The following is a 21,386-nucleotide window of genomic DNA, read 5'->3' as shown; positions in this document are numbered from 1 at the left end:
TGTAGATTAAACTCCCCAACAGTATATAAAGGAATTAAATGAGCAAATCCATAAACACCTACAGCAGTAAAATGAGACATACACATTAATGCAGCAGTAATATTTATCCAAAAATCATATGTTATATTAAAATGCTGCACAATGAATACTATTACTTTGAGTACTTTTTGCTGCTTATACTTTTACTTAGGTTTCTCATGCAGGACTTTTAATTGTAGTGGAGTATTTTCAGTGTGGTATTCGTACTTTTACTCTGAAAACAGACCTCAGCCTAAAACATCCCAGTTCCTTACGTACTGTATTATCTGCATTTAGTGTCAGGTCCTGTTCTACCAGTAGGTGTCCCTCTAGTTCAGAGTCTGTGCTGATCCCAGTCCACATGAAAGGCTCAGAGGTTAACATGAAGATGCTCAGACGACTGAGACATAAACACTCTGTCATGGGACTGCAAACATCTGAAGGATGTCCTGAAATCTCAATGTGACAAACTCTCCATTAACAATGAAAGCAATGGGAGTTTGTCTCAGCACGGCATGCTGGGAAACTATTCTCCTCTCTTTTCCCTTTTCTAGCCACCCTGGCAGGGATTTATAAGGTCATCTAGGGGTGGGCGATATGGCCCTAAAGATTATCACAGTACTTCAGGGTACTTTTGCGGTATTCTTGACGATATTTTAAAATACTGAAAAATATATGTATGATTATATGTATAAATATGTTTTGTATGTATGTATAAATAAATAAAACTAAAAATAATACTCTTGACTCTTGAGAACTAGCAAGTAATAAAAAATAACCATCTAAGGGGTCCTCCATCAATATTGTCCACTTTGAGACCTAAATGTGAGCAAACACCTCACATACCATTTTCCCAGTCAACAGGGCTTTCCACTAGGACATGGAGTAGCCAGACAGTGTTAAATAATAGCTGAATTTTTTTCCCATAAAAGCTCAAATTTGGTGCCTCTCACACATTCTAATGGCACTATTCCATCATTTACACTGATCTTATCATTGCATATTTTAATGAAATATTGTAAAGGAGAATAAAGGTTCTTGTATGTTTTATTTAAGGCATCTTATTTTGACAGTTTTCTTGTTAATTCTGTGGTGGATTTAACACACTGTGCTTTTATTTTGAAAGCTGCATGTGTTTAGCTAATGTTAGCTCGCGGCTAACGAACGGCATAAAGCAACAGTGTGTTTGGATCATTTGGACCTCTGACGGCCCGGATAGGTTGGTAGTATTTAGTTTGGCGTGCACAGGAGAGATGATGTGGGGACGGGACTGACACAGACAGGTAGGCAGGGCGGCTCGTATATTCAGTGCGTGTGTAGGAGTGTGAATGCGCGCACATGTCTCGCAGGATGACTGGTGAGCATAAATTTATATTATGAATAGTGGAAACGTACTTTCAGTAGCTTGAAATGTGACGTTAGCGCAGCACATGAGACAGTCTAGGTAATTAATGGGGAAAAAATTATACCGGTATAATCGTGAACGCTACGATATGGCACACCCCTAAGGTCATCTCACCTAAAATTACTAATGAAAAGTTTGCTGAGGATGCATGTTACTGTTAAGCACTGGGCCTGTTCAGAAAACATTCAATCATACTTGTGTTTTCTGCCTCCTGTCTTCTGTCGCTACAAAGTTACAAGCATTTGTCACTGACACGCTAGCTGGAAGTGAAACCAACAGGGACTTTAATGACCTGTAAGTGCAGTGGAGAGAACCAGAGGTGGCTGAGTGCTGAGGGGCCTGTCATCCACTGTGTAGAAGCCAAACATCGGCTGAGTGATTCATTCGAGTCACTTTCCACGTTGACCTGACATCTTCTTAACGTGGGATAAGCTGCAGTCAAAATCGTCCGACACTTAAATTAATGCAGCAGGTAGACGTGTTGTCTTAACAGGTGTTGTTAACTTCATTTTAAATATTTTAACTCATAACCAAACACTCACAGGTTCACACCCCGAAGTCAAACATGAGTCTATCAACAACTTTGTGCTTTATTAAACAGTCCTGGAGTGACACGATGAACCTGTTGACTCACTGCAAGTCAATCTGGATAAAAATACTTAAATATGAAATAATCTGGCACAAATATGTATAACCAGGGGCACACTAGGTCATTATGTCATCCCCACAACCAGGCAGAGTACTGCGTGGTATAATGAGCAGAGTAATTACAGGCTCATCGGTATATTCATGCTGAGAAAGCCTGCAGCAGATATGTTGAAGGGAACAATATGCTCAGTGTGGATTCAATGAATGAAGAGGAGTACCGTACTGATCTCAGCAGACAGTTTCAACACCTCACACAGCACAGGACATTAATCTTTGGGAGCTCTGGAGTTTTAGTTTGTGAAGGAAGAGGTATCCCCAAACCTCTCCAAAAGTATAAAATGGAATATAAAAAAGAAGTATGGGGAAATTATATACGGTAAAAAAATTAATGTAAAAAGGAAGCCTATCGCCAGCGGGCAGGTGGCTTTAAAAGAGGTTTAAGATTGCTCCACAGGACTCACGGATTCAATTTTTCAAAAAATGATTAAAAATCCATGAAGCAGAACCAGAGGTAGTCGTTTTGAGACTCACGTTCTTTTTCCTTATCAAAACATGGTGCCTAAATTACCAAGAATACGACTCGGCCTCTAAAAATTGAGAAGAATGTGTAGGCTAATGAACACTGAATCGTAACGCACATGGCGCTGCAATACAGTGACATCTGGTGGTAAAAGTGATGGGGATGGTGCGACACTGAGAGACCCCCTGCCCTCCTCCCATATATATAAATACATACATTACATAAATAAATGGCACACAGAGGAATCAGTTATTTGTTTACAATATTTTGGATTTGTTGCATAGCCTATGAAACATTTGTTATTAGCCTAAGTGAAGTATTGTGGTGATGTAATTGTGTGTGTGGGTGAGTATATGTTGGCTCAATTACAAAAGTGATATGCACATAGTTAATGGTATACATGGTATACATTGGTACAAACAATGGTACAAATAAATGGTACAGAGCCAAAGATGACCTTGTATTGAGTTTGTATAGGCAAAATATAGTGTCAACCACTTCGGGATGGGGGGCCTAGTAAAGTTCTCCAGTTATGTTAATGCCAACCTGGGGACATATGCTCATTTTCAGTTTGCATACTAATTTCATATATTGGGTGTCTACTACAACACCTTTACATGCTTTAATGATGAAAAAACACAAACTTTTTTTCATACCGTCTGTGGCCTGTATTCACACTCTGTCTGAAAGTTTTAGCGCCTTTCTCTTTAAGTCCCCCTCCCCAATCCAGCTCTGATATGTTGCACCTTTGCAAAAGTTGTCAAGTTGTGGTTGAGATACTGGTCTCACACATGTCCACATGTAGCTTACCGAGTTGCAGGCGCCGGCACGTTCCACCTTGCTGAGTCCAGATAGGTCAGTCTTGAAGACGTTCATCTTCTCCACCAGTGTGGTGAGAGCTGTCTCTGTTGCTTCACCCACTTTCTCATAAACTCCTTTGGCCTAGGAGAGAACAGAAGCACATTAAAACTTGCCGCTGAACTGTTTTATAGAGTAATATAGTAGGAATCTCAAGTTTTCTACTAGAGCATGTTTAAGCTGTAATTTACAAAAAAGACAAAACATTTTATTTTTCTCATACTGTCTGCAACTGCTGTACTTGTATTCACCCTCTTTAAGCCCACCTCCCAAAAAGCCGAGTCCTGGGCTTCTACGTCTTGCCATCTCTGTACCACGTTTAATATATATGTGACAGAAAACACGGTCAGAATAAAATTGTTCCCTTTATAATGACACATTTGAGATCAAATCTAATGAGAAACAGTGTTCCACCCATGCATTGTCTCCATTGTTAAATGTGAATAAGCCTCTTGAAGAATGACTCCTAGCAAATATGCTGTGAGCGAATCAGTAGGTCATTCACCTCTGCCTCCGCAACTTTGAGTCATACATGCAAAGTGTTTTTAATGTAGGTGAAATGAACCAGTATTGGCGTACCACACATCATTTGTTAGTGTGACTCGGCAATAAAACACCTCTCTCCCCTGCAGCATTCGGCTGCTCTGCCTTCCTCTCTCTCTCTGCTGGTTTAGCACACTTTGATCTGACACTTGGGTTCTTTATTCAAAAACGTATAAAATTGGTGGCAAAGCGACCATTTACGAGAACAGAAATAGTTAGTCTGGGAGGATGCATGGGAGTTGAGAAGTGCCTTATCCCTGGCCTCGCTCCTCAGCACGGTTACCATGATACCATGGTGATGACAAAGAGGTGAGAAAAGCAATCCAAACCAGAGAAAAAGATCATACGTCAGAGTAAAATTAGCTCGGCTGAAGGAGAGAAAAGGAGAAGGCTTTCTGTAGTGTGTGTGCTCCAGTTCTTCCTTTTATGGAGTCATTGCAGTCTGTATATATACATACTGGACATTTGCATGGAAAAGTAACCTACACAATGCTGCATGTGTCACAGATGGGTTTACTTTGCATAGAAACTTTAAATGATGTCCGGCTTAGAGAGGTGGAAACAAATTATACAAACACGGTTATCTGCATGTGTATATAATTAAAGTTTAAAACTGCAGTCCTTAATATTAGTGCATGCAAGTTACTTCTGATTTGCAGGTAAAAAATAATAATAATAATTACAGTGTCCACAATTACTTTTGTATTATTTGTATCACAGAGAAATGTTGAAATATCTTGAAATTTACATTAATGTTAAACTATTTGAAAAAGTATGAGTGCAGTTTGTTTTACTATAGGTTTCCTCTTTGATAGGAAGACATCGTAAAATAATATAGTAACATTTTGGGGAAAGATCTAAAAAGTACATTTTCAGTTTTGTTTCCTTTTTTTTTTTTTAACCAGAAATAGACGTCCACTATTGGTGTAGTGTGACGGTCCACTGTTGGTAATATAAGAATGTGTGTGTGTGTGTGTGTGTGTGTGTGTAAGCATGTATTACTCATGTTGTGGGGACATAAATCTGTTTACACAGTCACATTGTGGGGACACACCTTCCTTATGGGGACAACATAATGTAAATTTCAGGGTAAAAAGTGGGTTTAACATTAGGGTAAGAGTTAGGAAAGTAGCAGTTAGGGACAGGAATAGGGAAAGTCTCAAGGAAAATAATGTAAGTCAATGTGATGTCCCCGAAAATGATGGAAACATAAAGTGTGTGTGTGTGTGTGTTAATGACCTCATTGTAGTCCAGAGACGAGTCATTGCACATGGAGCACACAGTGGCCAACTCCAGAAGTCCGTCAAAGTCTCCACACTGGACGGGTCTTTCTCCTTTTAGTCTGGAAGGAAAAAAACACGCATACACACACAGACACACAAATGTCACTCAAAACACTTCACAGTTCACTTCGCCTCAGACACACTAACCTAATCAATATTTATGAGTGGGGAAGACATCAGTTGTTCAGCATTCCAGAGTCGACTGAAGAAACAGTGGTTGTACAGTAGTAAACAGTGTGTGTGTGTGTGTGTGTGTCCGTGCGCGTGTTCCTGACAAGCAACGCTGATTGCATGACAACCATGGATCTCTTCCCAGTAGAGACTGCAACGGTTGCTAGCGAAGCTCCCACACAATAACCCACACTCTGCTGTTATGAAATCGACAGGTTCATGCAGAGTCAGAATGCAGTACTCACCAAACAGCTAAATAAACAACATGCATAGACAATGAACTGTACAGTCCTTCGCCTACATAATGACTCGCCACCTACTTATATTCCTCCACAGATGCACAAGATTTAAAAACACCTCTGATGTGGCAGAGATCAAAAACATCTAACACTTATATAGTGTTAAAAACCTTTTTTTCCCACTTTGTTACAACTTATCTCCGAGTAATATGCACATAACAAAATCCAGGACTACGAACTACTTTGCTGGTTATTACAGAAATTGCCATAGCAACACATAAAGCACAGCTACGATAGAAACATTTTTTGTTCATCATCATTAGTTAATATTCACACATCACATTTTGTTTGACTACATTTATATCTTGTTTTGAAAAAAGCAATTCATAAATGCATCAGAAAAGAGGGAGTGAGGTTCATTAAGTTCAGCATAAATTACTTTGGTAAAAAGGCACACAGACATTTTTCATGCAATATGTAAAGGCTGGACAGACTTTTCTCAATAAGTAATACATGTTAAAGTGAGACACTCACATTTGTCCCTCTGGGGCGTATGTGGAACCAGTTATAGAGAACTCATGCAGGCTGCAGCTTGAATCATCTGCCTTATCTGCAACAAACATCTGGAGGGGACAAAAGGTAAACACAAACAGAGCGGTTTAGAGAGCTAATTAGACTCAGTAAATAATCATTTAAAAGGAAACTAATCCTTAAATCATCATTAAGTCTAACTCGCCCATTATACATGTATATATGTATCTGGAATTTAAAAAGGATAGTGCACTGATTTTGCATGAATATGATTCTGCAAAGTTACTCAGAATGGTGATTACTTAAACATACAACTTTATGCATTGGCAACCAATTCTAGAAATTACTATAGAGAGTCATAATGTCAGTTACACAGCAGCAATATCTCTCTAATGTTTGGTGATGTTAGCTATCTTTAGCCAAAATAAGCTACTCGGGACCATTACTAAAATAAATTATTACATTTATTTGAGCAAGTGTGTGCACTGTTGCTCCTGAATGTAACTTTTTATCCGTAGTAAAAAAATAATGTGTCTGTATTGTTTTAAAAGTTAAATAGACCATGATTTTGACCATGAAGCCTCAGACCTTAATGCCAGTTTAAGTGGCATATTACACTTATTTCCAAGTATGTATCCACTTGTATTTTGAGTTTCTACTGGAACATGTTTACAATGTTAAATGTTTAAAGAAACACATTTTTCTCATACTTTACTGAATATACCTGTGTTAGTGTCCTTGTGTGCATTTATCTATGGTTTGAACACTTTGATACTTTCACAGTATTTGTATAGCACCTCGACCTGCTTTATAATCGAAAGTCTTTCTTTCTTTTCTTTTTTTTTTTACAATTTTACTACAATCCTTTAAGAAACGAGTCATCAAATGTTTCACTTGATAAAAAAAAAACAGTTGTTGTTGTTGTGTGCATGTCCTTGACATTGCTTGAATGTGCTCAGAGAGGTAATATAACACCTCTTTTGTTACAGTATGCCAGCGTGGAATGGTAGTGGTGATGATAGTACATCTACAGCAGTCAAATTTCGAAGCATAATTGGCTGATAAGACGGTTCCATCACACATAGTGTGGTGTCAAAACACACTTCAAATAAACATCTAAAGCTGCACCTTGTGTAAATACTAAGAAGCAGGATGCCGCTAACACAAGACCTATTATTACCGCCTTACTTCTAAACTTGTTCCGGATAAATAAAGGTTGTAAAGCATTATGAAACTCAAATAACGGATGTAAACAGGAAGTACTCTGCAGGCTGGAAAAGGTCGAGGTCAACCTGCGGGCAATGGGTCAAAGAAAATCTGGAGTGATCCAGACTGAAGAAATCCCACTTGGGCTTTTCCAGCAGCCGCTGCATCGCCACTACGTTCTCCTCCTGATTCTTTAGTGTTTCTAAACACGTAGGCAACATGGGAGTTGCATTGCTCACACGTCTCGATGTAAAGCTTCATCAATCACTCCCGCTGCCATACACGCTCCAGTCAACTGCTGGAAAACAAAGCATCAGTCGGAGGAAGAGGGAGGAAGAGCCGGAGTCCCAGAGCTCTCAGAGGTTTTGCTTTGTTGGCTGCATTGTTGGCAAATCTTTTTCCTGAAATTCCCCCAGGAAGGACGATGCTCTGGTAATACTAATACTTCAATAAAAACAAGGAGGGAGTGTTGTGACTGGTGGTTTATAAGAATGAAATACACCCTCATTCACAGTCCAAGGCCTCTCTGGGCATCCAAGCACCTAATCTAAATAGCAAACATAAATTCACAATATAGGCTAAAATAATGACCATGACCTCCATCCCTTTATTAATGTTCAGTTTTTTTTTAATAACTTGACACCGAAGTTTAGCAGAGACTAAACACACACAGGCGCAGAGGGAAAACATCCCTATGACCTAACGTAACTCTGTTTGAGACTCCATTAAAACTGACTGATTGAAGAATTAATGAAGCAGCTATTTGGTTAAACTTCATTTCCTCCATCAGTGTGTTTGTGCGTGTGTCACTGACTCACCAGCCTCCACCAATTTAAAAAGGAACACAAAATCGATGGCAGACTTCAGATGAGAGCGAGCTGTCGTCCCTCTGGCACATGAGCCTAAAAGGTACGTTTTAGCCTTTTAATGGAGTAATTATTCCTTAACAACTCTCTGCGGCAACAGGGTTACTACATTTAGTCTGATGTAGTCTAGTCTGGACAAGATGAAAGTCAGTTATAAATAACTGTCATACTGAATCATGATTACAGCCTCGGTGAGATTATAGCTTTTGTGAGAACATGCAATTTTACATTTGTAATTTTTGACATCAAGTGATGACATTTTCCTTCTTTTACTGCAGTAAACAATGAGATTTGAAGCTGTAACTTAATAAATGTAATAGCCAATAAATGGATTTCTGTTCTGTAATTATGTCTTTATATACTGTAGTAGGTTTTATTGTTAGCGGCGGGGTCCGCCACAAGATTTAAACAGCCTAACTATGCATAAGGGAATCACAGAAAGTATTGCATGCATGTAACCCAGCATTACTGTTATTAAGCTGAAGCTGGTAAAAGCCTTAAAGTATTCCTTCATTGGTACCTAGAGTAAACTTCTGAACATGTTTAAAGTGTATAAATGTGTTCTTTGCGTTTTGAAGAATAATAGTTTGCTTAAAAGTATTTAAATTGTGAAACATGAGGTGACTTTATTTTGAATCAGTCACTGAAAAAGTAATACAGTCGAAAGTAACGTATTTGTCATTATATATCTTTTTAAATGTGTCTATTTTCGACAGTGGATTAGTGTTTAATACTGCAGTGAGAGGGGGGGAACAGCCACAATGAGCTGTTAGATGAAAAGCTGCAGACGACAGGCTGCAAAACCTCCATTTTCTCAGCAAGCTAACCAAATTTATTGTGACCTGCTGTTGTGTGGAAAACTACACACACGCATGGCATAATGGAAAAAGGCCAATTACAGTATTGCTTTCCTTCTTTATTAAAACAATGTGTGTTTGTTTGGCTGCACTGTAAACAGATACACCAGCTGTTGTGTTGTAATTCTGAAGAATTAGTAGGGATTGAAGTTAAAAAAAATATCCTGAAATCACCATCAAATTTCTCACTGAAATATGGGTCAAAACGACTGTCTAATCACCCATTAGTGGACTCCTGTTTCGAAGCATTAAGTTTTGCATTTCGGTTGAACATGTTCAGAAGTCAGAAGTGAGCAATATTTGGACGAGAAGATGAAGCATGGGAGGAGGATACGAAGTTATCAGCTTAGGCTAGCACTAGCTAGCTGGCTTGGTTGACAAAATGCATCTGTAATTCAAAATGAAGAGCCGACTCCTTGGAGCAGGGGTGTCAAACCGATCCATGAAAGGGCTGTGCGGCTGCAGGTATTTCTTCCAACGAAGCAAGAGCACACCTGAAACAACAAAGCTGCTGTGTGAAGACAGTTCAGGTTATTGAATGAGTCGAGTCAGGTGTGCTCCTGCCTGGTTGGAATTAAAACGTGCAGTTTGACACCCCTTCTTACACTTTTTGTGGGTTCTGAGGAGCAGGAGGTCCAAATTATACAGTATATATATAGTCTTATTTGGTCGGGTCAGATTTTGTAGCACTGCTGCAGGTTTGTGTGTTAATGTCTATTACCTGACTACCAGCTTTAATTATATGGTGGGTAATGATCATAACGGGAGATAATATTTGAGGTCATGTAAAAGATTCATGCTTATGAACGACAATTACTTATTGGACTTTTCTTCACAGATATGAAATTGCTTAGAAACTTACTGTCACACCCACAGTGGGTTGCAGAAGGTTTTATTGGTGAAGGAGGTCAAAACTGGACTTTCAATAATTATTATTATATCTTTAAATCAGTCTTTGGAGCAAATTCATTATTTTTGGAATCACATTTCTATGACAGTGATTCTTTTTTATCCTGACTGTTATTATATTCTTTTCAACCCCGGCTACTAGTTAATCTCAGCACAGCAAGCTGCTGTTTGTGTTTGTGTTGTATATCTATGGTTCTCTCCCTCTATAAAGGGGCAATCTGGTCTTTTTTGATCTTAGTCAGGTGTGCTCCTGCTTGGTTGGAATGAAAATGTGAAGTTTGACACCCCTTCCTAACAGTGTCTTCTAGTCCAACTGAGGACTACAAAAAAATTAGGCTTTCAGTGGGACCGTAATTTACAAAATGAACATCACGCAGTGTTGAAGAAGATTTGAAACTAGCAGCTGAGTCCATAAACTCACTGGGAAACTAAGATAATTAGGTGATAAAGGAAGTGAAAAGAAGGGTCATTTTCTCATAGACTTCTATAGAGTCTGACTTCTTTCTGCAAGCAGTCAAGTTGTCCATTAGAAAGAGTGCAGGTTCAAAGCACTTCTGCATTTGCATCACTTTTCAGATCTAGAGGTTGACCCTAGATTCTTAATTTTCCCTGCATTTTTGTTTTTTGCATTTTCACTGATTTTTCATTTAATCGTGGGTTGCACTGTCCCTTTAAGGATTTTTTAAATAGCTTTGCCCTTCTGCTTAATTCTTAATTTCACAAAGGTCATGAGGCTCCGTACTAGCTCACTCTATAACAGATCAACAGTGACTACTCGGGGACCCAATAACTTCCTGTAAAGCACATACAGCTCACATTAATCAGCACCTTAAGGAATAAAATAAGGTTGTTCTTTCATCTGTGGTCAGTTTTTCCTCACTATCTGATCCGCTGTGGTCTCCAAGGAAACAAGGCACAGTGTGATCCATCTGACTCAGCGGTAGTGGCACAAGTTTGTATTCTTCTACTCGCTTCCTCTGAGCCGGAGTGGGGATGAATGGTGAGTAACCCTTTTATGTGTGCATGTGTGCTGTCTGCTAATATGTGTGCGAAGGGAAAAGGGAAGCCAGGATCCAGAGGGGAATCCCTGGAAATCCTGCGGATATGGGGATACCCCCGAGGCAAGGAAGACACGTGGTGCTATCAGGGCCACTGGCTGGGGACCAGTCCAAGAATAAGCACAGACGGATAGGCCTGGGTAAACACTCATGTGGGCATTTAAACCTTGACGCCTAAAAACCATAAAGCAGACGCAGCGATCCAAGCACAGAACTAACATGAAGAGGAACAAGTGAAGCAACCACGGATATTACTATCACCAGGAAACACCATGGTAAAAAAAACTGAAAACGGAAGTTTGATTTGTGTTTTGTGTGAGTCTGAGTGTGTATGTGCCCCCTTATCTCCGTCCAGAGAGCTGAGAGCAGCAGGCCGGGGAGTACAGGTGGACGCACAAGGTCAATATTTACCAGCGCCCAGCCTGTCTCGCTCCGTTCCTGTCGGGAGGGTTTGGGGGTTGTGGTGAGATCACTCCTCCGTATTCCTCCTGCTAGAGGGAACTCCCTGCTGCTACGCATTAATCACAGGCACTCCACGTCATCTGGGGGAGCGAGGGGTGGGAGGGGCGTTTATAGTGCGAGTGTCTGCTGTACAGGAAATGCACAGTGCTCTGATGCCAACTCCATTTTGTAGCGGCAAGAAAATAAAATGGAAACACAGAGACAACAGATATCATGTGGATGTTTTTGCTTCATTTTAGCATTTACTATTAACTAGTGAGGGTCATTTGTCCATTGTCGCATTGAATCAAGCAACATCCTCTGGGTCTAAAAACCTACATTATTTTTTCGGCCAGCAGGGGGAGACTCCACTGCAAAAAAGTCAGATAGTATAGAAGTATATGATTAAAATTACTAGTCCTCAGTTGGATTAGAAGACATTTTAAGGCAAAAATTAGGCTTTCAGTGGGACGATAATTTACAAAATGAACATCACGCAGTGTTGAAGACGATTTGAAACTAGCAACTCAGTCCATACACTCACTAGGAAAATAAGATAACTAGGTCATAAAGGAAGTGAAAAGAAGGGTAATTTTCTCATAGACTTCTATAGAATCTGAGTTACTTTTGCAAGCAGTGAAGTTGTCCCCTGTTGGCCATTAGAAAGAGTGCAGGTTTAAGGCATCACTTTCAGATCTAGAGGTTGACCCTTGATTCTTCTTAATATTCCCCATAGTTTTGTTCATTTCATCGTGGGTTGCACTGTCCCTTTAAGGAATGGAGGTCCAATTATACTTTAGTCGTATTTGGTCGGGTCAGATCTTGTAGCACTGCTGCAGGTCTCATGTTTGTGTGTTAATGTCTATTACCAGACTACCAGCTTTCATTATATGGTGGGTAATGCTCATCACAGGAGATAATACTTTAGATCATGTAAAAGATTCATGCTTATGAACGACAATAACTTTTTGGACTTTTCTTCACAGATATGAAATTGCTTTGAAACTAACTGTCACACCCACAGTGGGTTGCAGAAGGTTTTATTGGTGAAGGAGGTCAAAACTGGACTTTCAAAAATCTAATTATTTCTTTAAATCAGTCTTTGAAGTAAATTCATTATTTTTGGAATCACGTTTCTATGACAGTGATTCTATTTCATCCTTACTGTTATTATATTCTTTTCAACCCCGGCTACTTGTTAATCTCAAAACAGCAAGCTGCAATTTGATAGTTTTGATCTCCTTTAAAAAAAACTATGTCTTTGTGCTGGTTTTTGGCATCAATACCTTCTAATAGTAATAACTCCCCTTTTACTCATAAATAAACTAGATTCCAGATTTTCTGTTGCAGATCACTGCCAACACTGTCCATTGACTCCAGGTTTTAATGCTGCCCTACTCATACTGGCCACCAGTACCTATGAGGTCATTAGCTAGGGTGAGAGGTGAGATGGAGGATGTAAGGACAAGAGGTGTTAACTGAGATTAGTTGTGTGTATGCGTGTGTGTGTGTGTGTGTGCAGAGCTGGAGCCCTGAACAGGAGCCAAGACAAACAGCAGTGTTGGCATTTACTCTGTGCTCGGAGCAAAGACGGCTTGCAAGCAGCACACATACTGACAGACAAAGGAAAGGGTGAGGCTGTGTGCTACAGGACTACTCATGAATAGTTGTGGATAAGATCTTTCAGTGTTTGTCGTCTCATGTTATTATAAAAACGATATTTATATCGTCAGACCTACAGGACTGTTCAGCGTGTGGATCGTGTATTGTGTTTATTGAGACAATGTGACATTTTAGGAAATCTTCACTGTGTGTGTGTGTGTGTGTGTGTGTGTGTGTGTGTGTGTGTGTGTGTGTGTGTGTGTGTGTGTGTGTGTGTGTGAGCTGATCAGGTGATACACCGTAGCGCTGTGGGCGCTGCTGGGTCATGCCAGCCTGTACTACTCCACCAGCAGTTATCTCAAAGCTGCCAAAAGGAGGTAAACATTACAACACCTCAAGGATTTTCCATCCATCAGAAAAAAAAAGGAAAAAAAAACACACTGGGGAGAAAAAAAAAGGAAAAATCTCAAAGATGGATAAGGGATTGAGATCAGTAATGAACAGCAAATCCCAGAAGCTTTGTGTGAAATGTCAATCAGAAGAAAGGATGTGGAAATGAAATACTTAAGATTCAGTTTCTGTTATAAATATTGATGTATAGGTAAAGCTGTATGACCAGCAGTCAAACCAACCTGGTCTCACAGGAATCTGTGAAATAGCCACGGATTTGCTTTACTCAAAATCCGTGGAATAGCCACGGAATCAAGTTAATGACAGTCATATCCTGTGGCTATTCCAACATACAAAGTGATTATGTACATTCACTGAGTGAATATTTAGAAAACAAAACATATATTTCTCGCTAGAAATGTGATCAAAATCCATTTTTATGGATTTTAATTATTTTTTAAGTCAAAATATTGATTTTTTCACTAAAAATGAGAGAACTGTCCGCCATGTTTTTTGTTCTGACCGCCGGGACCTTAAAAGTCACGTGACTTGGAACAAAACTTGAAAAAATATCCATGGAATAGCCACTGGGATATTAACTTTCATTGTAGCGAAATCCGTGTCAGTTTCACGGAAATTTGAGTTATTCCGTGGCTATTCCACAGATTTTGAGTTAAGCAAATCCATGGCTATTCCACGGATTCCTGTGAGACCAGGTTCAGTCAGACACTTACTCTGCAGACGGACATCTGGTTGGTGGTGAGGGTGCCCGTCTTGTCGGAGCAGATAACGGAGGTGCAGCCCAGCGTCTCTACCGACGGCAGGCTGCGAACGATGGCGTTCTTCTTGGCCATGCGCCGCGTGCCGAGGGCCAGGCAGGTGGTGATGACGGCGGGCAGGCCCTCGGGGATGGCGGCCACAGCCAGGGCCACGGCGATTTTGAAGTAATAGATGGCTCCTCTGACCCAAGAGCCGCCGTGGACGGGGTCTCCGAAGTGGCCGATGTTGATGACCCACACAGCCACACAGATGAGGGAGATGACCTTAGAGAGCTGCTGGCCGAACTCGTCCAGCTTCTGCTGCAGCGGCGTCTTCTCTTGTTCCGTCGCTGCCATCTGATTACGGATCTTACCGATCTCCGTGGAAACGCCGGTAGCGACCACCACACCTATGGCGCGGCCGGCAGCGATGTTGGTGCCCTGGGAAAAAAAGAGAGAAATTACTTTCATCCTCTGGGGTCGATGATAACTTGCTTTTTTCAAAGCGCCGTAACAAAAAAACGAGGTCACGTGGAGCGCTGCTGTCGACTTCACTCCAAATTATAGACTTTAAACTTTCTCCAGTTTTTTGTTTGACGTTCCGAGGTCGTGTAAAACCAAAGATATGATCGTTTTAAATTGATAGTACAAAAATATTTATTCAAGTGTAAAAGTAGGATGGGACGAGGCAGGCGTGGCATTCTGGGAAAATGGAAAAAAATCATCCAACACTGTTCCTATAAATAAACATGTTTTTATGGGGTCATTTTTTGTGTATAGTTTTATTATATTTGGATTTTAACTTTATATGTTCATATTTGTAACCTATGTTTACATTTTTCAGGTCTGAATTTTGTTTCTGTTTTATTTCAGATTTTATGATTTTTGGGCTGAGTTAATAAAGTGGGTTAAAATAAAAAAAAATAATTGGCAGATCATGTTGAAGTTGTGCTGAGAAAATACCAAATACCAAACATGGATATAGTAAATATGATGTGGTATATAAAGGGCAAATAGGCTCAGACCCCAGAGGGTTAATGGTATTTAAATATCAAAAGTAAAAGTGAAGGCTTTGTAGATTTGCCAATAATGAATCAATCTCTGATATGAAGGCAGAAGATAAAGATGAGTCAGCGAGCTGCAGCGGGATGTGCTTACAGAAAACAGCATGTTCTTCTTGTCTTGGTTGACAGCTCTGGGGTCAGGAACAGGGTCAGTGTGTTTGATGATGGACACAGACTCCCCTAAAGAAAAGATTATACAATACAATAGTGCTGGATTAGATCAGTAAATGCAGCAGGTGATTATAGGAACAACAATTTCATGTGTCGACAAACCCAGTTATGCTGAAAGCCTAAGGGGTAAGAAGAGCCATCACAGACAATATCACTGACACTGAACTTATAATATAATGTTTGGAACCCATTGTTGCATAGTCTGTCTGAATTATACTGTTGAGGAGGTTTGGTTGGAGTCTGAAGAGAGAAGGGTCGTACCTGTGAGGATGGACTGGTCAACTCGCAGGGTGGTGGACTTTATAGAGGTCACTCTGATGTCAGCAGGTACCTTGTCACCGACTGAAACAACACAGAAACAAAAATTATAACCTCAAAAAGCTGCCATTACCAAAAACATCATAGAAAATATAGAGGAAAAAAGAATACTTTAGGAATATGGTGGTGCAAATCGGCAGACTTAATAAAATTGGACCTTCCCCAAAATCCAACACTGGACCTTTAAAAATCTGTAGCAAATTTCACAGCAATTCACCCATTGGTTGTTGACACATTTCACTCAAAGGAAAAGTCAGGGGCTCGTACATCATCTGGGAACAACGAATGTCTAAACAAAATTATGTGCCAGTGCATCCAATAGATTTCAAGTTATTTCATTAGTGAATACCTTGACCTGCTGGTGGCAGGTGTTTTTTTAAATGCAGCAACATTTTTCCTTTAGTGCTCCAAGCAGGTTGTGGTTCAGAGGGTCATCAAAATGGTTAGATTTAATATTATGGGGACTATTAATTACTATACATAATTTAAGAGCAATTCATCAAATAGGTGGCCAAAACAGACATGCATTGCAATCCATACGGTTAGGATGGCTAAAAATGACCAGAAGACCATCCTACAGGAGCTAATAGGAGTATCAAGAAAATGAATAGTGAAGAGGACAAGGTTAGTTTCCATCCTGACAGTTTGGCCTGTGTTGAACCCCTCAGAAAGTCCACTGGTGTTGGTAAGTGTACCTGCAGGTGAACTCGGTTACACCTTATCGAATGTGCGTGTTCAAACAAAAAATCCTTGAGCAAAGAAACATCGGCCTGGCTCAGCCCAAGCTCAAGCTGCAGGTAAACAACGGCTCGATACAACCTTGATGAAGTCACGTTGCTGTTTTAAAATGATCGATTTTTTCCCCTCCCCTTTGTTCTCTCTGCAACTGTGTGTTCCTCTCCTACGCCACTTCCTTACATACAGTATGTCAGACATAAACTACAGATGAAGCCTGCATGAAATCTACAAAATGCATTTCATCTTTTACACCACAGTCTCACCGTCTGCTTATTAAGCCTGCATATTAAACTCGTATTTCATAGCCAGACGATTATAAGTATCCAATGCCCCCAAACAAAATGGTTATTGCTTCCTCTTTGTCAGAGCCCGACAAAGAACATTTAATGGAAATATTCTCATAATGGCAGTTTAGAGATAGCTTGTGAAAACTGGATAGATTGATGTAGTCACTGACGATGATCTCAGAGCTCGGGAGTGTAAAAATGCTCCAAAACAAACCAGACAGATGTAATATATAATCACTCGTTTCCTGGATGATGGACAAGGAAAAAGACCTGATTATTGTTTTGTGTCTCATTAATGCAAAGTCCTAAACCACTCGGGCTCCTCAAGCAGAGAATCCACTGCATGAAAAAGGTTGGACAGCTTAAATGTTCTGCTTCTCCCCCACTCACGTACTACTTCTGTACAAGCAAAACTTTTCAAAGCAATCTCACAATGATAAGTTTCTGAGTGTTTGCTTCTTGATCTTTCCCCATTTCTCTTCAAGCGCCATCTTCTCCTCTTGACATTTGCTCAATCTTTTGAGACCTCGAGGGGAATTTTTCACAGTCTCTAACCTGACGGGACAGAGATGGTGAGAGAGATGGAGCGAAAAAGAGAGTCTGCAGCGTGTTTTGCCGAATAGCCTGTACTTCTATTTCCGTATTTCTCTCTTCATTTCCCCATCCGACACCCATGGATTTGTGAGAGAACACGAATGGAAGAGGTGGAAGAAGTGGAGGGGGAGAGAAAGAGTGTGTTGTGTTTGTGTGGGAGACGGCCGGGGGCTACAGGACTGGCCGAGGGCAGAAAAGAGAGGCTTTTCAAACGCCTACCCACAGGCTCCTGCTCCCCAATCCACTTTCTGCCACGGCCTCCCACAGACACTCTCCATCTGCTAGACGAGAAATGTATCCTCACACACTCACTTCAAATACACAGTCTTTAAAATTATCAAAAAGATCAGAAATGTATGCGAATATTATTATTCTTATTGATTTAAGTATCATAAAGCAAGAAAAATATAGAAAATTAGCATTGACCTCACGCTCCATGAATAAACTGGAACATAGCACATGGATGATGAAAACACATGAGGAGGTCAGCTGGTTTAGCCAGCCGGAGTTCTCCTTCCATTTGGTAAATCTGGACTCCAAACAAGATCTCTTACATAATATACTGGCAGAGAAGTCTTCATTCACATGCAGGATAGCCGTGACTCGTTAGTGGGAATGGCTCGTTGCAGGTTTCCATCTCTTTTTGGTCCTGTGTAAACCCTTTAGGAGTTCCTGACCACTGCAGTCACTCCATTTAAAAAAAACAAAACAGGAAAGTTCCAGTGGAGGCGCAAATCACCACTGTGTTGTAACCGTGGCTGGCATCCCCGGCAATGTACCTACAAGAAGGCAGGCGGGCAGCAGCGGTGGAAACTTGAGTAAATATATTTATGTTCTTTTCTCTCCTCAAAGCCACTTGTGGTCAACAGCGTCCTTTTCCGATACCTCTGTGCAGTTTATTTTACCCCCTAGCTTCAGTTCCCATGGAATAACCACAGGCTAATATGAGGAAAGCCTGGGAAATCAATGGAGGTAAGGAACATATTAATTTGTTTTCTTTGTCACTGTATCCCTACATGTTTTAGTCAGAAGGGTGTGCGTGAAGACCTGACACACATTTTCTAAGTGAGAAGAGTGTGTGGTACAGTTCCTACCTCAGCTGTTTACCCCTGTTTAAAACTGCTTAGCAACAAGATTATGTCAGACAGAACGAACGAAGAGCTTAATATATGACAGTGTGTATTTTACAAATGTGCAGCAGTGTGCATAGCACCACTATCATACCTCTTCTGAAAGTAAACTTTTACAGTAAATGCATTCTGTACTTTAAACAAGCTGGAAAAGCTTCAATTATTGCTTCATCTTCAACAGAGTTTCACACGTATGTGTCCAGCCATCTCTTCAGACTGCAAAAGGAAATATTCTCACCTTCTCCATCTCACCTCAATGGTTGCTAACCTATTTTGGTCTGACTTCACTGTCAAATAAATTCACATACCCCTTCATCAGTTCCCAATGTCTCAATGTAGAAAATATTTGCTGTAAAACAAGTGGATATTGTCATTTTTTTCATACAATATTTATGATGGTTTAGTCAGGAATCATATTACTACTTAGAGTGAAGCTGAATGTTGCACCAGTACTATGTCACTTTTAGCTAACCAATAATTAGCGAGCTGATGACTGTCTATGCATACTTTTAGCTATTTTAACAGTCAATCCAACACCAGCTACCTTAACCATTCCTATTACAAGCTAAAATTATAAAGCCATTTCTTTAAGCAAACTATTTTAACTATAAAGTCGTTACTTTAAGCTAACTATTTTAACTATACCGTTACTTTAAGCTAATTATTTTAACTATACCGTTACTTTAAGCTAACTATTTTTAACTATTATAAAGCCGTTAAGCTAACTATTTTACCGTTTATCCAATAGCCTACTTTAAGCTAACTCTTTTATACAGACTATTTTGTCCAATACTTTTAACTAATTCCTATTTTCACTGTAGATCCATTAGTTTTACCTAACTATTTAAACCGTTTATCCAATACTTTTAACTATTTGAACTGTCTTTCCTTTATTATTGGCCAACTGTTTAAAATAATTTATCCATTATTTGTAAGCTAATTTTCAACTGTTTAGTCAGTACTTTTAGTAAACTATACTTCAACCAATAATGACCTTCCTTTAACTATTTCAACTTTTATAAATTAAGTAGCAAATCATGTGAACTGCTCACTCATTACTTTCAGCTACCCATTTAAACTTGTGTACTTTATTGCTAACTAGTTTTCAAAGTAAGTTTTTAAATTAGCTGAACTACAATCTTTCCACATAGGCCTACACCCCGGGAAATGCAGAGGTCCTGCTGGTTGGGAATTGCAGTTATATGCTTTATATGGTATAAGGACATGAAAAAGAGAATGCTCAATACCAACAACAGAGACAAAATGAAATGTTAAAAAGTAAAAATGTATTTTGTCCATCAACATCAACATTATGTAAATTGAAATGTCTACTTTACTCCCCATGCTGTCTAGTTTATAATTTCTAGGACCTTCTGGAAGTACTTCATGTCTTTTTTTCAGGGCCACTGCTTTTTCATCACAATAAAAAGAACTATCCTTGAAATCTAATTTCAAACCATCGTCCTTAGTTGTTTAAAAGGCACCCTTACAAAAGCATAAAACAACATTGGACATAAAAAAGTTGTTGCTGCACGCTCCACCGTTCCCCACAACAGGACAACCAACGTGGACCCACTGGCAGCTGCTGGCAACCAGCAATAACAACAGATCCCTTATTCAAACAGCAGATGGTTCATTTTAAGTCATATCTGTTCTCTGCTCCACACTGTCATCACAGGTGTCGTTAAAACCTCAACCCCCTGTGAACTTCGTCACTGAGACGAGTCGAGCGGGGCACGGAGCGTTGTCATGGTGACACTGTTGGTGTTGACGGTGGCGGTAGTGGTGGTAGGTGGGGGTTGAGTAGTCATTTTGGTGCTTGCTACCTGTGTGGGCTTGTCTGAGTCTGGCTGTGTGTGTGCACGCATGTGTGAAGGAGGACACCGGCTGAAACAAGCCCAAATTCCAAGGATGTGCTACCTGTCACATTAACACACTCACAACCACACAAGGCGTATTTACCATTTTCTCATGTAAGTAATGTAAATTAGACTTCCTGTAAAAGGCAGGGAAACAATTTAGTTAATGTGAGTGGGGCGGTGTGAGAAACCCTCAGAGATAGTTACTTGGATGGATGATTTCATTTCCAGTTTTTGTGCTGAAATCGAACAGCGCCAGGGCTTCACTGTAACCAACGCAGCATGTATAATCTCTCTCCTCGCCTCTCCGTGCTGTGATTATGAATGAACGCTGCGATCCCTCAACTCCTGAGCTCTCCCTCCTTTCCCACACATCCCTCCGAGCCGTCCGAGACGAATCACTAGCCATGCAAGGCCGAGGATTACGCTCTCAGAAAGCGGTTATTTTGACGCTGAAGTGATCCGCTGCATGTGTGTGCACTCGCACATTTACTCTGGCATACACAGATGTTCTGGAACCAGAGTGACAACAACGACTATTTTTAGACGAGGCTGCCCACACATGGGCGAGTTTACAGCAGGGGAATTGTGTGTATGTGTATGTAACGTGGGGGGAGAGTGAGTGAGGAGCTGACAAACATCCAGCAGTGTCCAGGTGGTGAGACTGAGAGCATGGAAAGCAAAGGGAAAACAGGGAAAGCTGTGGAAAATTAAACTGGGCCTTAAATACAAGGGGTGACCACAGCCACTTACACAGAACCTCACACACACACACAAACAGACACAACTGGAGAGCAGCTTGGCACCTGCACACCCAGAGAAAAGACTCTTATGTAATCTAGTTTGAGATATTCCAATAGTGTTTCCAAACTCATGAATGGGTGGCAAAGGGTGTGTGTGTGTGAGTGTCTGTACACGGTAG

The 21,386-nt window shown here is 40.3% G+C and overlaps 1 protein-coding gene across 2 annotated transcripts in view; it reads right to left on the bottom strand.

Annotated features, from left to right (window-relative positions):
• The window catches only part of atp2a3 (ATPase sarcoplasmic/endoplasmic reticulum Ca2+ transporting 3), a 71,153-nt gene that overhangs the window by 17,761 nt on the left and 32,006 nt on the right, over nt 1-21,386 (bottom strand). For both annotated transcript variants that reach the window (XM_059351486.1, XM_059351485.1), the window contains exons 6-11: nt 15,800-15,880; nt 15,462-15,547; nt 14,280-14,744; nt 6,220-6,308; nt 5,232-5,334; nt 3,402-3,533 (exon numbers count right to left, since the gene is read on the bottom strand). In XM_059351486.1, the coding sequence (XP_059207469.1) occupies nt 3,402-3,533; nt 5,232-5,334; nt 6,220-6,308; nt 14,280-14,744; nt 15,462-15,547; nt 15,800-15,880 (956 nt within the window). The remainder of the gene's footprint in view (nt 1-3,401; nt 3,534-5,231; nt 5,335-6,219; nt 6,309-14,279; nt 14,745-15,461; nt 15,548-15,799; nt 15,881-21,386) is intronic.

The sequence above is a fragment of the Centropristis striata genome, chromosome 15 (assembly GCF_030273125.1).
Source record: "Centropristis striata isolate RG_2023a ecotype Rhode Island chromosome 15, C.striata_1.0, whole genome shotgun sequence".
Classification (NCBI taxonomy): Eukaryota; Metazoa; Chordata; class Actinopteri; order Perciformes; family Serranidae; genus Centropristis; species Centropristis striata.
This window is presented reverse-complemented; position numbering and strand designations above follow the sequence as displayed.